This window comes from Cervus canadensis, chromosome 3 (assembly GCF_019320065.1).
Source record: "Cervus canadensis isolate Bull #8, Minnesota chromosome 3, ASM1932006v1, whole genome shotgun sequence".
Classification (NCBI taxonomy): domain Eukaryota; kingdom Metazoa; phylum Chordata; class Mammalia; order Artiodactyla; family Cervidae; genus Cervus; species Cervus canadensis.
In genome coordinates, this window is record NC_057388.1 from 93,653,114 (window position 1) to 93,667,504 (window position 14,391).

Consider the following 14,391-nt stretch of genomic DNA (forward strand, 5'->3'; position numbering starts at 1 on the left):
CTAGAGACTCTACCCAAGAACTACTAAAACTGAAAAACGAATTCAACAGGGTAGCAGGATGCAAGATTAACATACAGAAATATGTTGCATTTCTATATACTAATAATGAAGTATCAGAAAAGGAAAGTAAAAAAAAAAAATCCTGTTTAGAATCAAATAAAAAAAAAAGAACAAAGGAGGCAACCAAGTAGGTAAAAGACCCATATCCTGAGAACTATAAAACATAGATAAAGGAAACAGATGATTCAAAGAAATGGAAGAATATTCCATGCTCTTAGATTGGAAGAATTAACACTGTTAAAATGGCCACACTACCCAGAGCAATTTACAGATTTAATGTGACCTCTATCAAATTACCTATGACATTGTTAACTAGAACAATCCTAAAATTTATATGGAAGCATAAAAGACCCAGAATTGCCAAAGCAATTTGGTGGGAAAAGAACAAAGCTGGAGGTATAACTGTCCCAGACTCCAGAAAATGCCAAAAAGCCACAGTAATCAAAACAGCATGGTACTGGCACAAAAACAAACATATGAATCAAGAGAAAAAGTGGAGAGCCCAGAAATAAACCTATACACTTAGGGTCAGTCTTCAACAAGAGTCAAGAACATACAGTGCAGAACAGTCTCTTTAGCAAGTAGTGTTGGGGAAGCTACAGTCACATGTAAATCAAGTTAGAACACTCCCTCACACCCTACACAAAATAAACTCAAAATGGCTTAAAGACTTAAATATAAGACATGACACCATTAAACTCCTAGAAGAGAACATAGGCAAAGTATTCTCTGACATAAATTGTAGCAATGTTTCTTAGGTCAATCTCCCAAGGCAATAGAAATAAAAGCAAAAATAAATGAGCCTCAAACTTATAAGCTTTTGTACAGCAAAGGAACCATAAACAAAATGAACAGACAACATACAGACTGGGAAAAACACTTGCAAATGATATAACCAATAAGGGCTTAATTTTCCAAATATACAAACATCTCATACAGTTTAATATTTTTTTTAAAAAAACCAACCCTAACAAAAAATGTGCAAAACATCTAAATAGACATTTCTCCAAAGAAGACATACAGATGGTCAATAGGCACGTGAAAAAATGGCCAACTATGCTAATTATTAGAGAAATGCAAATCAAAAGCACAGTGAGGTATCACCTCGCACTGGTCAGAATGGCCATCATTAAAAACGTCTATAAAGAATAAAACAGACATGAACAATAAATAACTGAAATGAAAAATACACTAGAAGGAATCAATAGCAGAATAACTGAGGCAGAAGAACAGATAAGTGACTGAGAAGACAGAATGGTGGAAATCTCTGCCATGGAACACAATAAAGAATGAAATGAGGATAGTCTCAGACACCTCTGAGACAACATTAAATGCACCAATATTTGAATTATAGGGGTCCCAGAAGAAAAAGAGAAAGGGCCTGAGAAAACATTGGATGAGATTATAGTCGAAAACTTTCCTAACATAGAAAAGGAAAGAGTCACCCAAGTCCAGAAAGTGCAGGGGGTCCCATGCAGGACAAACCTAAGGAGGAACACGCTGAGATACACATTAATCGAAAAAGTCTACAAATAATAAATGCTGGAGAGGGTGTGGAGAAAAAAAGAACCCTCCTACGTTGTTGGTAGGAATGTAAACTGGGGCAACCACAATTGAAAACAGTATGAAGTTTCCTTAAAAAAATAAGAATAGAGTTGCCATATGATCCAGCAATCCCACTCCTGGGCATATATCCAGAGAAAACTCTAATTCAAAAAGATGGATGCACCTCAATGTTCAGAATAACTCTATTTACAATAACCAAGACATGGAAGCAACCAAATGGCCATCAATAGATAAATGGATAATAAGAGATGTGGTATATATAATGGAATATTACTTAGCCATAAAAATAATGAAATAACACCATTTGTAGCAAGATGGACCGACCTAGAGATTATCATACTAACTGAAAGAAGAGAAAGACAAATGATATGGTATCACTTAGATGTGGAATCTAAAATATGATACAAATGAGTTCATTTACAAAACAGAAATAGATTCACAGACACAGAAAACAAACTCATGGTTGCCAGAGTGGGAAAGGAAGGGAAAGAGATAATTTGGGAGTTTGGGATTCGCAGATACAAACCACATATATAAAATAAATAAACAATAAAGTCCTACTGTATAGTCCAGGGAACTATATTCAATATTCTGTAATAAACCATAATGGAAAATAATAGGAAAAAGAATATATACATATATATGTATAGTACACTGAATAACTTTCTGTACACCCAAAACTAATGCAACATTGCAAATCAATTCTACTTCAATTTAAAAAATAAAATAATAATAAAAATAAAACAATAGGAGTAGGAAAAAATCAACAGTAAGAAAACAAATAGATCACTTAGAAAATGAGCAAAAGACATGAACTGTCACTTCACCAAACAATATACAGATGGCACATAAATACATGAAAACATGTTACACATCATTAGCCACTAAGGAAATGCAAAATAAAACCACAGTGAGTTATCACTACATACCTATCAGAATGGCTACAATAAAAAAGAATAATAACACCAAATGTTGATGAAGATGCAAAGAAACTGGGTCACTCATATATTGCTGGTAGGAATATATGTTTTCACTCTGGAAAACAGCTTGGTACTTTCATCACAAGCCAAATATAAACTAACATATGACCCAGCAATTGCTCTCCTGAGCTTTAATCCCAGAGAAAGGAAGACTTACATTCACACAAAAACGTATTCACAAAGCTTTATAGCAGCTTTATTTCTAATACCTATAAACCAGAAACAACTCACATGTCCTTCAACGGATGAATCATTAAACAAACTGTTACATCCATTCCATGACCTCAGCAATAAATAAAGAATGAACTACTGATACACAAAGCAACCTGGATGAATCTCCAGAGTTTGCTGGGTGAAAAAAAAGTCAATCCCAAAAGGTTCAATACAAATTCACTTGTACAACACTCTTGAAATAACCAAATTATGTAATCTGGACAACAAATTGGTTGCCTGGAGTTGAGGGGATGAGGGAGGAAAGTAGGTATGACAGTAAAAGGGAAACATGAAGGAACTATTCTGTATCTTGACTATGTCAATGGCAATCTCCTCACTGTGTTATTGCTTGTAGTTTTTCAAGATATTTCATTTAAGGGAAACTGGGTGAAGGGTACATCTCTATATTATTTCTTCCAGCTGTAGGTGGGTCTACAATTATCTCAAAATTAAGAGTTTAATTAAAAACATGGTTGAGATTTTGTGGTTAAAAAATGGAATTCTAAAAAAAAAATGGAATTCTCAAGAAAAACAGAGACTTTAGGTAGCGACAATTAGTAATTTTGAAAACCTCACTCTCTCGAGGAAAACCTCTCTCTTGGACTTATATTGATCTCTTTACTGAATATAGGGTGTGAGCAGGGCGGGGGGGACAGTGCATGTACACTGAATTAATTCTAATAGAATACACAAAGTAGATTTTTAGAGCAAGGTGGAATTTTAGAGAGTGTTGACTTTAGCTGAATGCATTAATGTAAGAAAGGGCTGAGGACCAGAGAGGCCATTATACCAGGAAGCCTAGGGTCAGGGCAGGTATCCAAATAAACATATCCTCAGGGCATTTAAAAATACAAGGTTGGAATAGTGTTTAAAAATCATGACAGAAATGAAGTTAGATCATTCTCATAGAAATAAAGGTAAGAGTCTTAAAGGAGAATGAACTCAGCAAAGAAAAAAAAAAATACGATTTATACTATCACAGTACCTAAGGACTACAAATACTTAGGGTACATATTGGGCAGAAGCTCACGTATTTCATTTCTTTCCTAGACAAAAGCCATCTTCTAACATAAACATAAGGAAATGCAGCACATCTTGGACACCACCCAGAAATCTCCCTTTGATGAGCCAGAGGACTCTTACAATAAGCACTTCAAAATGGTTCCAGTCTCTGTCCCGGAAGTCATCTGAAAGTTCGCTGCCTCTCAGAGGGCCCAAGAAGAGGAAAAAATATTCTCGAGTCAAGGCCACAAAGACTAAAGACATGAAAGCTGCCAGCAGCAAATGGGAGATGACTCCCTCAAGTTCTGAGAAGGATGCAGACAAGAGTCTGCAAGCTGAAGGATCCAGCCAGCAAGGCTCTATGCAGACAGCCCCCCATCCAACTAAAACTAAGGGAGGGCAGCCAGAAAAGAAGCATGGACAGCCCACCTTTCACCTGAAGTTGCAGAGGGACATATAATCTAGCTTTTTGCTGCTCTGAAAACTGTGGATGAGAGATAGCATATGCTAACACAGTAAAAAGAAAAAGCAAAGAAAGACAAAGGAAAGCCCTCCTGGCCCCTCAATCCCTACCCCCTCCCACCTGTTCATGTGCATGTACTAAACTACAAACTTCAGATATCCTATCTTCTTTAGTGGGGACATCTTTCAGAGTTAAAAAGAAATCCAGAAAAAATATAGAAAATGACAAATCACTTAGATATTTATATTTAATTTTTGTCAAGATAAAAAAAAAGTCTGAACTTTTTATTTCTTCTGAAATGATTTATTCACACAACACCAAAAGACCAAGACCTCAAGGCAAGGATGACATGTACTGCTCTTAATGTTCCTACTAGGCACTTTAATGAATCAGTCAACAAACATTGTTTCTTTAACTTCTATCTTGCAGTGTGCTAGAAACCATTAGTGACTTACTTCAGAGGAACAGGTATATCGGGCAAATAAATCAAGATGGATGGGGTAAGTGAGAAGAGAGTCAATCTGCCTGGAGTTGCAGGTCAACAATGGTGGCCACTACAGGATAAAGCCATTGAGAATCAGGAGAGCTAGTTCAAGTTACAGGCCACAAGCTTCATTAGGGTCCCAGGAGCAAGACGCAACTAAAGATCTGAGGTTGGGGAATGTACTCTCAACAATATTTCCAATGGCCAAAGAGGGTTCAAGCCAAGCTCATTGGGGTATTAAAAGAGTAACTGTTATGTCCTGGTCTTGGTTTTAATAGACTTTATTTTTTAAGGAAGTTTTAGGTTCACAGCAATACTAATCAGAAGGTAGACTCCTATTATCACCATCCCACCAGAATGATTCATTTGTTACAACTGATGAACCTACACTGATATCTCATTATCATCCAAAGTCCATAGTTCACATCAGGGTTTGCTCTTGGTGTTGTACATTCTATGGGTTTGGATAAATGTATAATGAAATGTATCTACCATTATAGTATCATACAAATTAGTTTCACTGCCCTAAAAATTCTCTATGCTCTACCTATTCATCCCTCTCTCCCACTCAAACCCTGGCAACCACTGATCTTTTTACTGTCTCCCTAGTTTTGCCTTTTCCAGAATATCACATAATTGAAATCATAAAGTATGTAGCCTTTTCAGATTGGCATCTTTCACTTAGTAATATTCATGTAAGTTCTATCATGTCTTTTCATGGCTTGATAGCTCATTTCTTTACAGCACTGAATTCCATTGAAAATAAAATTTACAAACTCCTCACAATGTTAACGAAGAAAAAAGACACAAATTACTAACATCAGAAACAAAAGAGGGGCCACTAACATTGACTCCATAGAAATTAAAAAGATAATTAAGGAATATTATGAACAACTCTTGACCCACAAATGTGATAACCTAGATGGAATGGGCTAATTCCTTGAAAGACACAATTTGTCAAAATTCACACAAAAAGAAATAGACGATTTAAAGAGGCCTATATGAATTAAAGAAATTAAATCAATAAATAGTAACCTGCCAAAAGAGGAAATCACCAGGCCCAGACAAGTTCACTGATGAATTCCACCAAAAATTTAAGGAAGAAATTATACCAGTTCTCTACAATCTCTTCCAGAAGATATAAGCAAAAAGACTACTTAATAACATAATCTATGGGGCCAGCATTACCCTAATGCTAAAACCAGACAAACATATTACAGGAAAAGAAAATTACAAACCAATATCTTCTGTGAACATAGATGCAAAAATCCTCAACAAAGCATTAGAAAATAGAAGCCAATGATGTATAAAAAGAATTATATACCACGGTCAAGTAGACTTTATTCTAGGTATGCAAGCCTGATTCAATATTCAATTATTGATATAATCCATCAACAACAGATAAGGAAGAAAAATTATATAACATTAATATATACAGAAAAAGAATCGAACAAAATCCCACACCCATTCATGAATAGAAACGCTCAGCAAAGTTTTCCTCAATTTGATTAAAAAATATCTACCAAAAAATCTATAGCTCACATTGTATTTAATGATGAAACTAGATACGTCCCTGTTAAGATAAGAAATAAGGCAAAGGTGTCTACTCTCCCAATCAACATCATACCGGAAGCACTAGGTAGTTCATTAAGATAATAAAATATAAGGAAAAAAAAATATAAGGAAGAAATAAAACTGTATTTGTTGACAGAATATATGGTTATCTATATAGAAAATTCCAAAGAATCAACAAAAAACAACCTGCTGGAAGTAATAAGCAATTATAGCAAGATTGCAAGATACAAAGTTAATATACAAAAGTCACCATCTTATACACCAACAATGAATACTAGAGTTTGAAATTAAAAACACAGTACCATTTACATCAGCGCCAAAAATTCAAATACTTGGGTATAAATCAAAACTGTTCAAGATTTACATAAGGAATACTGTAAAATTCTGATGAAAGAAGTCAAAGATTAAGTAAATGGAGAAATATTCCATGTGCACATAGACAGGAAGACTCACCACCATTAAGAGGTCAGTTCTTTCCAACATGAAGTACAGATTCAATGAAATCCCAATCAAAATTCTAGCAAATTATCAACCAACTTGATTCTAAAGTTTATATAGAAAGATTAAAGATTCAGAATGTCCAACACAATACCCAAATGGCAGAAGAAGTGACAGGACTGATGTTACTTGACTCCAAGACTTAAAAGACTTACAGTCTATAAAAGAACATTAATCAAGACAGTGTGGTGCTCGCTTTCACAGCACATATACTAAAATTGGAATGATACAGAGAAGATGAGCATGGCCCCTGCGCAAGGATGACATCCAAATTCATGCAGTGCTCCATAAAAAAAGACAAGTGTGGTATTGGCAAACCTGAACTTCATGTCCAACAAAAAAGAAGAAAAAACTTTTCAAATGAAGGCCTCTGTGACAGGTAGGCTAAGTATGAGCTGTGACCCCATCCTCTCCGCAGACGTGACCCAGATTCTGCACCATCTTTGGTTCCCCACACAAGGCAACAGCGATGCCTGATAGAGCCTGGGTTTCTGACTTGGCACTGATGCTACTGACCTCGGCAGAAGGGCTTTATAACAGGAAACAAAGACATACACTAACCCTAGGGCTTTCATCCTGATACCATTAAATTGTTCTTTTATAATTAGGCTTTAAGATAAGAATGATCTGCCCATTATCACCAAAAGTTGTATTTCACCTTTATCCCAGAAAGGTGGGCACCCTTTCTGCACATAAAAGGGGTTTACTTGTCATTGTTTTTTCATAGGAACATCTCCTTCTATACTACCACAGCCAAATTCTCTACTTTCAGAAACATGAACTCCTAGTTGGCAACTTGTCTTTCAAACAAATAAACTATAAAGAAAGAAACAACTATCACTTCATCAAGCATTTGGCAATCTTCACCCCTCGCCTCCAAGCCTGGTAAGAGCCTCTGTTCTCCACATTCCTAGATGGACCATTGACCCAAATCCTGGAGGCCCCTCCAGGATTCCCAGACCAGTCTCTGCAGATTGTTCCATCCTTTCTTCTTTGGGAAAAGTCTGTGAGGAGAGAACCACTCATGGCAGAGTCCTCCGTGATGGACAAGAGAGGCTCTGGGCCTGAGTCTGCTAGAGAGATACCCGGAGAGTGAGGTTCTGTTTAAAGAAATAAAAGATGGCACAGTTCGCTGATAGAATGACGCACTCCCTCAGCAGAGGTAACAACAGTTCTGAAGACGCTCTGTGCCGATGGTGGCAGGGCCACCCGAGGGCAGGCACCTGGGGCAGAGTCATCCCATCTGAGAATACCTGGACTGAACTACGACAAGGCTCCACTGAGATGACACGAAAGGTGAAGACATCGACAGTTCCTCTGATTTCTCCCGAGTTCTAACCGAACTCCAGGTCAGTGAGGAAATACCTTGGGGGAGGCCCTTCATTTCTCTGGCCCGGCTTGTCTGCACTGCCCGACACAGGCTCAAAAGGGCCTACAGAGAAGAGAGACCCCTGCAACCTCTGTAGGCAGGATCAGGCTTCAGGGCTACAGAAGGAAATTCCAGATCTGGAGAGCCTCACCCAGGAACGTGGCCCGTGCGTCCTCTGCTCCGGCACGTCTCGGCACTATGCCCTGACGCGCTTGTGTTCAGAGAGCAGGTTACAGCACGACGCCACTCTGTTCTCTGGCTTTATGCAACATCAGGTGGGGCCCAGAGTAGCCGCAGCTTGTGGGTTCTTTTCTGACTGCTGTCAACCTTTACATTTTCCTGACACACAGGACAAATATCACTTTCTATGTGTGCAACAGTGAACAGAACAAAGCGTGTAACATTTTATTCAACTAGGCCTCCCTTGCCCTGCCCCACTGATGGTCTAGCCTGCGTGCCAGGCACTTGTTTGTTTTAGATGTACTCACTCCAGAGGGGCAGAAGCAGACAGTGTGGTTCACGGCATCCTATCAGCCAGAGGCCTGGCGTCCGTGCCTTTGGAGCCTCGGAGGGCCTTCAGACGGCCACAGAACTAGCTGTCTGGCTGCTCCTGAGCCGCGCTCTGACGGTGTTCTCTGACTACTTGAAGCAAAGCCCCTTGGGTTTTCCTTCAGTAGGTGCTTCTGTGATTTATTTTTTAGTAAGAAGCCAACATAGTTTAAGGAAGAATAAAGGGCTAGTCAAAAGTTTTTCTGCCCTGGATAAAGAATATTGTTATGTCAGTGAAAAGATTAGTTTACACAAACCTATAAAAGGCCTCAAACTGCCTTTCGCAGAGGCCAGTCCTCCAAGGGTACAAAGTCTGCGTTAGGCAGCACTTAAATGTGGAAGGGTCCACTCTTCACTTGAGGACACAGCAGATCAAACTGAATCAAAAAGCGATATTCCTTAACTCTCACGTCATGGTGTGCTAATGACTCACCTTCAAGAATACATGCAACCAGTCAGAAAGGGATGGGAATCCTTCTCGTCCCAACTAACTAAAGCCTAAAGCATCTCAGGAAAAAATGTGTATAACAACTTCAAAGGGAAATAATGGATGGTCTGGATGAAAACACTCATCTTTCAGGAAAACCTAAATCTGCCTTCCCAAGAAGACGAGGGACAGAGGAGTGTGGGAACTGAAGGGCCAGAAAAAGAGAAGTGCTTGCAAACTATTACACGTGAGTAAGACAGGCAGTGATAAAAGGGATCCCTTACAGTGTCTTACTCAAACTGTGCTGCTGGTGGTAAGTTTACCTGCTCTCTTTAGAGAAGATCGTACAGAGGATGACAACGTCTCCAGTTCCAAGGAAGGATGAGGGTCACACCATGAGGTCACCACAAGGGATGCAGGGTCCCATGCAGGTTCATTTCAGATTTCAGAGCAGCCCTCTCCAGAACATCCACATGCACTGCAGGACATCTGATGGGTTGCTTTCTCTCTCTTTAAAAGTGATTTAGATTAACCTCGATTTAGTTTAACTGCTGTTACTTGATTTTTTGTCTTTTTCTTATTGTTTGATAGAACTATTCATTCCTAAGAGTATTTTTAAATACATATGGTTTTGATTGTGATATGTTATTTACATTTCATTAAGCCCCCTAGAATTAGAAGATATAAGTGCTGTATTTTTACTCTTAATTAAACCATCATCAGTGTTTTACACAACTAGATGGAGATATGTGAAACAGAGGGGGACAAAAGACTATTACAATATATGTATCTATTAGAAGTCTATATAAGTAGCTTAATATTTACCTTAGTAAATTGTTATTGGTTTATCAGCTTCAAAGAACTAAACAGACATTTCTCCAAAGAAGACATACAGACGGCTAACAAACACATGAAAAGATGCTCAACATCACTCATTATTAGAGAAATGCAAATCAAAACCACAATGAGGTACCATTACACGCCAGTCAGGATGGCTGCTATCCAAAAGTCTACAAGCAATAAATGCTGGAGAGGGTGTGGAGAAAAGGGAACCCTCTTACACTGTTGGTGGGAATGCAAACTAGTACAGCCACTATGGAGAACAGTGTGGAGATCCCTTAAAAAACTGGAAATAGAACTGCCATATGACCCAGCAATCCCACTCCTGGGCATACACACTGAGGAAACCAGATCTGAAAGAGACATGTGCACCCCAATGTTCATCGCAGCACTGTTTATAATAGCCAGGACATGGAAGCAACCTAGATGCCCATCAGCAGATGAATGGATAAGGAAGCTGTGGTACATATACACCATGGAATATTACTCAGCCGTTAAAAAGAATTCATTTGAATCAGTTCTAATGAGATGGATGAAACTGGAGCCCCTTATACAGAGTGAAGTAAGCCAGAAAGATAAAGAACATTACAGCATACTAACACATATATATGGAATTTAGAAAGATGGTAACGATAACCCTATATGCAAAACAGAAAAAGAGACACAGAAGTACAGAACAGACTTTTGAACTCTGTGGGAGAAGGTGAGGGTGGGATGTTTCGAAAGAACAGCATGTATATTATCTATGGTGAAACAGATCACCAGCCCAGGTGGGATGCATGAGACAAGTGCTCGGGCCTGGTGCACTGGGAAGACCCAGAGGAATCGGGTGGAGAGGGAGGTGGGAGGGGGGATCGGGATGGGGAATACGTGTAAATCTATGGCTGATTCATGTCAATGTATGACAAAACCCACTGAAATGTTGTGAAGTAATTAGCCTCCAACTAATAAAAAAAAATAAAATAAAATAAAAAAGAAAACAAAACCCTAAACAACCACAAAGACACTCCCAGCTAAACCTATCAGTACTTTTATTAATTTACAACCATTGTTTCTTATTTTGTAATTTTCTGTAATTTATCATTTCAGATTTGTTCATGATATTCTTTGCTATCTAAATGTCTTTAGATTTTATGCAGTTAAAATTTTTTCCCTTTAAAAAATAATAAAGGGGCACAAATCCAGTTCTAGAACTACAACCTGAGAAAACCCTCCATCCACTCCCCAGTGAGAATACCAAAACTGGTTTTAAAAAAAAACAAATTAAGTCTTTAGAAATGGTCATAAGGGACTTCCTTTCCCTTCCCAAGTGGTCCAATGGCTAAGACTCCACAGTCCCAATGCAGGGAGCCAGGGTTCAATCCCACATCAAGGAACTAGATCCCACACACCACAAGTAAGATCTCGCATGCTGCTACTAAGACCCGGCGAAGCCAAATAAATAAATATTTTTCTATAAAGAAACTGTCCCAACAACACTTAACAAGTGAAGAAACATTTATTTTAAAAAGTCTGCTGAATCTCAGTAAGGGCAGTGAGAGTTCATGGCACTTAAACCACAACCCACTTCCCTCTTCACCCCAGTGGAGAGTGAGGGAAACGCCACTCTGTGCAGTGTGTGACCAAGACTGAGAGCTCTGGAGTGCCCCCTACTTATACTGATTTGTTTGAAACGGAATGTGGAGAAGTTCCTAAGGATGCTATCAAAAACAATGGAGATGTGGGTGGTTAGCAGTTAAGGGGAGCCTAGGAGCTTGATGGGGCTACCTGCAGTGCTGGAGACCTGGGTTCTATTCTTGGATTCAGAAGATCCCAGGAGAAGGGATAGGCTACCCACTCCAGTATTCATGGGAATTCCCTGGTGGCTCAGACGGTAAAGAATCCCTGAGTCGGTAAGAGCCCCTGGAGGAGGGCATGGCTACCCACTCCAGTGTTCCTGCCTGGAGAATCCCATGGACAGAGGAGCCTGGCGGGTTACAGTCCACGGGGTCGCAGAGAGTCGGACACGACTGAGTGACGAAGCAGAGCACACACAGGAGTTTGATAAAGCAGCAAACTCGGAAGGCCACTGTGCTGCCAGAGCACCCTCCTAGGGTTTAAAAAAAATTAGACTTTCAGTAAAAACTAGCAAACTGGACACATATTTAATTTTGCTCCTTCTCAAAAACCTACTAAAATAACAATTAGTGTTGTAAGACAAAGCTACAAGGATGAGGCTAGGACAGGAGGCCATTCTGGAAGCCAGAAGGCAGGATGGCTTTAACCTTCTCAACTTTAGTGAAAGCTAGATGGAATGGAACAAGACTTTCAAAAGTATAAAGGCAAATTATTTTTAACCTAAAATTCTATATTCTTCTATATTTGATCAAATTTAAGAGTAGATAAAGAATAGCTTGAAAAAAGCCTTTGATGCAGGAAATAAGTGATCCAACACTGGAGAGAGGCAGTAAGAACCCCAGGATGGTGGTGGTGAAATGAAATGCCAGGACGACAGCGGGGTATCAATCCAGACTGGAGCAGGCTGGAAGGCACTGGTGGGGATTATCCTGGGAGAAGATCAGACACCATGCATAAAAATTCCTTGAAAAATACCAGGCAGACTTAAGGGCTGGGTTAGTATAAAATACACAGAAAACCAAGGAAACAAACAGAAACTTAAGGTGAGTATCACCTGTAGAATAAGATAAACATTTATGCAGGAAAAGAAATCATCATTTTCTACCTGATTCAGCTACTATACATGGTACGTCAGTTCAGTTCAGTTGTTCAGTCATGTCCGACTCTTTGCGATCCCATGGACTGCAGCACTTCAGGCCTCCCTGTCCATCACCAACTCCCAGAGTTTACCCAAACGCATGTCCATTGAGTCGGTGATGCCATCCAACCATCTCATCCTCTGCCATCCCCTTCTGCTCCCGCCTTCAATCTTTCCCAGCACTGCGGTCTTTTCCAAGGAGTCAGTTCCTCACATCAGGTGGCCAAAGTATTGGAGTTTCAGCTTCAGCATCAGCCCTTCCAATGAATACTCAGGACTGATTTCCTTTAGGATGGACTGGCTGGATCTCCTTGTGGTCCAAGGGACTCTCAAGAGTCTTCACCAACACCACAGTTCAAAAGCATCAATTCTGCGCTCAGCTTTCTTCACAGTCCAACTCTCACATCCATACATGACCACTGGAAAAACCATAGCCTTGACTAGACGGACCTTTGTTGACAAAGTAATGCCTCTGCTTTTTAATATGCTGTCTAGGTTGGTCATAACTTTTCTTCCAAGGAGCAAGTGTCTTTTAATTTCATGGCTGCAGTCACTGTCTGCAGTGATTTTGGTGCCCCCCAATATAAAGTCTGCCACTGTTTCCCCATCTATTTTCCATGAAGTGATGGGACCAGATGCCATGATCTTAGTTTTCTGAATATTGAGTTTTAAGCCAACTTTTTCACTCTCCTCTTTCCACTTTTATCAAGACGCTCTTTAGTTCTTCACTTTCTGCCATAAGGGTAGTATCATCTGCATATCTGAGATTTGATATATGGTATTTACATATTTACAATATTGTAGACACTGAGGATCAGTTTAAACAGTGACCAATTTGAAAGAGGGAATGAGGACTTGTACTTATGGAACAGGAGTGAGGAGGAAAAAAGCTACGTATAAAAATTATGCTTGAAACTGAAGAACCAAGTTGTACCATTACAAGCATGTTACATACAGAACTGAATGTAAATGTAAACATAAATACCTAGAGAATCAGGTAAAACAGGTGAAGTGCTTACCCTGGAGAAGAAGGGGATAATGTGGGACTGCTGTTTTCCATAACAAGCTTGACAAACTCTTGACTCTAAAAACTATGTGCATTCTAACTTCAAATAAAAATTTTAAATGTATACTTCCATCTCTCCTGTACTATGTCACTTCATTCAACAGTGTTCAATTTTCATGACTAGTTTATATTAGTACAAAAGAATTAATTTTGTCTCTGCCTTGAAGGCATTACTATGAAGGCTACGAAGACATTCAGAAATCCTGCTTTTAATAATAACAGTTATCATTACTGTGTGCCCAGTACTGTACTAAGAACCTTGATGCATAATCTCCAATTTCCACAACAGCCATGCAAAGTAGGTATTGTTTCCATTCTATAGATGAGAAACTGATGCTCAGAGATGTTAAATAATCTGCTAATCTGCAGCACAGCTCCCTGATCCCAAGGTTTCTGTTCTTTTCATTAGATCACATCACCTCTTTCTAGGGTTTGAGTTTAAAGAAAATAAAAAGGGGGGGGGGGGGAAATGCAACAGTTCTATTAAGTCCTTTGCAGGAAGGACAGGGAGGGGAAGAGGAACCCTGAAGGATTCAGAAATATT

At 39.1% G+C, this 14,391-nt stretch overlaps 1 protein-coding gene and 1 non-coding gene across 3 annotated transcripts in view; both read left to right on the plus strand.

The window, feature by feature from the left end:
- The window catches only part of AGBL3 (AGBL carboxypeptidase 3), a 101,210-nt gene extending 95,762 nt beyond the window's left edge, over positions 1-5,448 (plus strand). For both annotated transcript variants that reach the window (XM_043463763.1, XM_043463764.1), the window contains one exon: positions 3,870-5,448. In XM_043463763.1, coding sequence (XP_043319698.1) covers positions 3,870-4,281 — 412 coding nt within the window. In that variant the 3' untranslated portion in view covers positions 4,282-5,448. The remainder of the gene's footprint in view (positions 1-3,869) is intronic.
- A 1,581-nt stretch (positions 5,449-7,029) lies between these two features.
- Positions 7,030-7,136, plus strand: LOC122438983. The gene has a single exon (XR_006268727.1). It is a non-coding gene; the product is annotated as a U6 spliceosomal RNA (small nuclear RNA).
- The last annotated feature ends 7,255 nt before the right edge of the window (positions 7,137-14,391 follow it).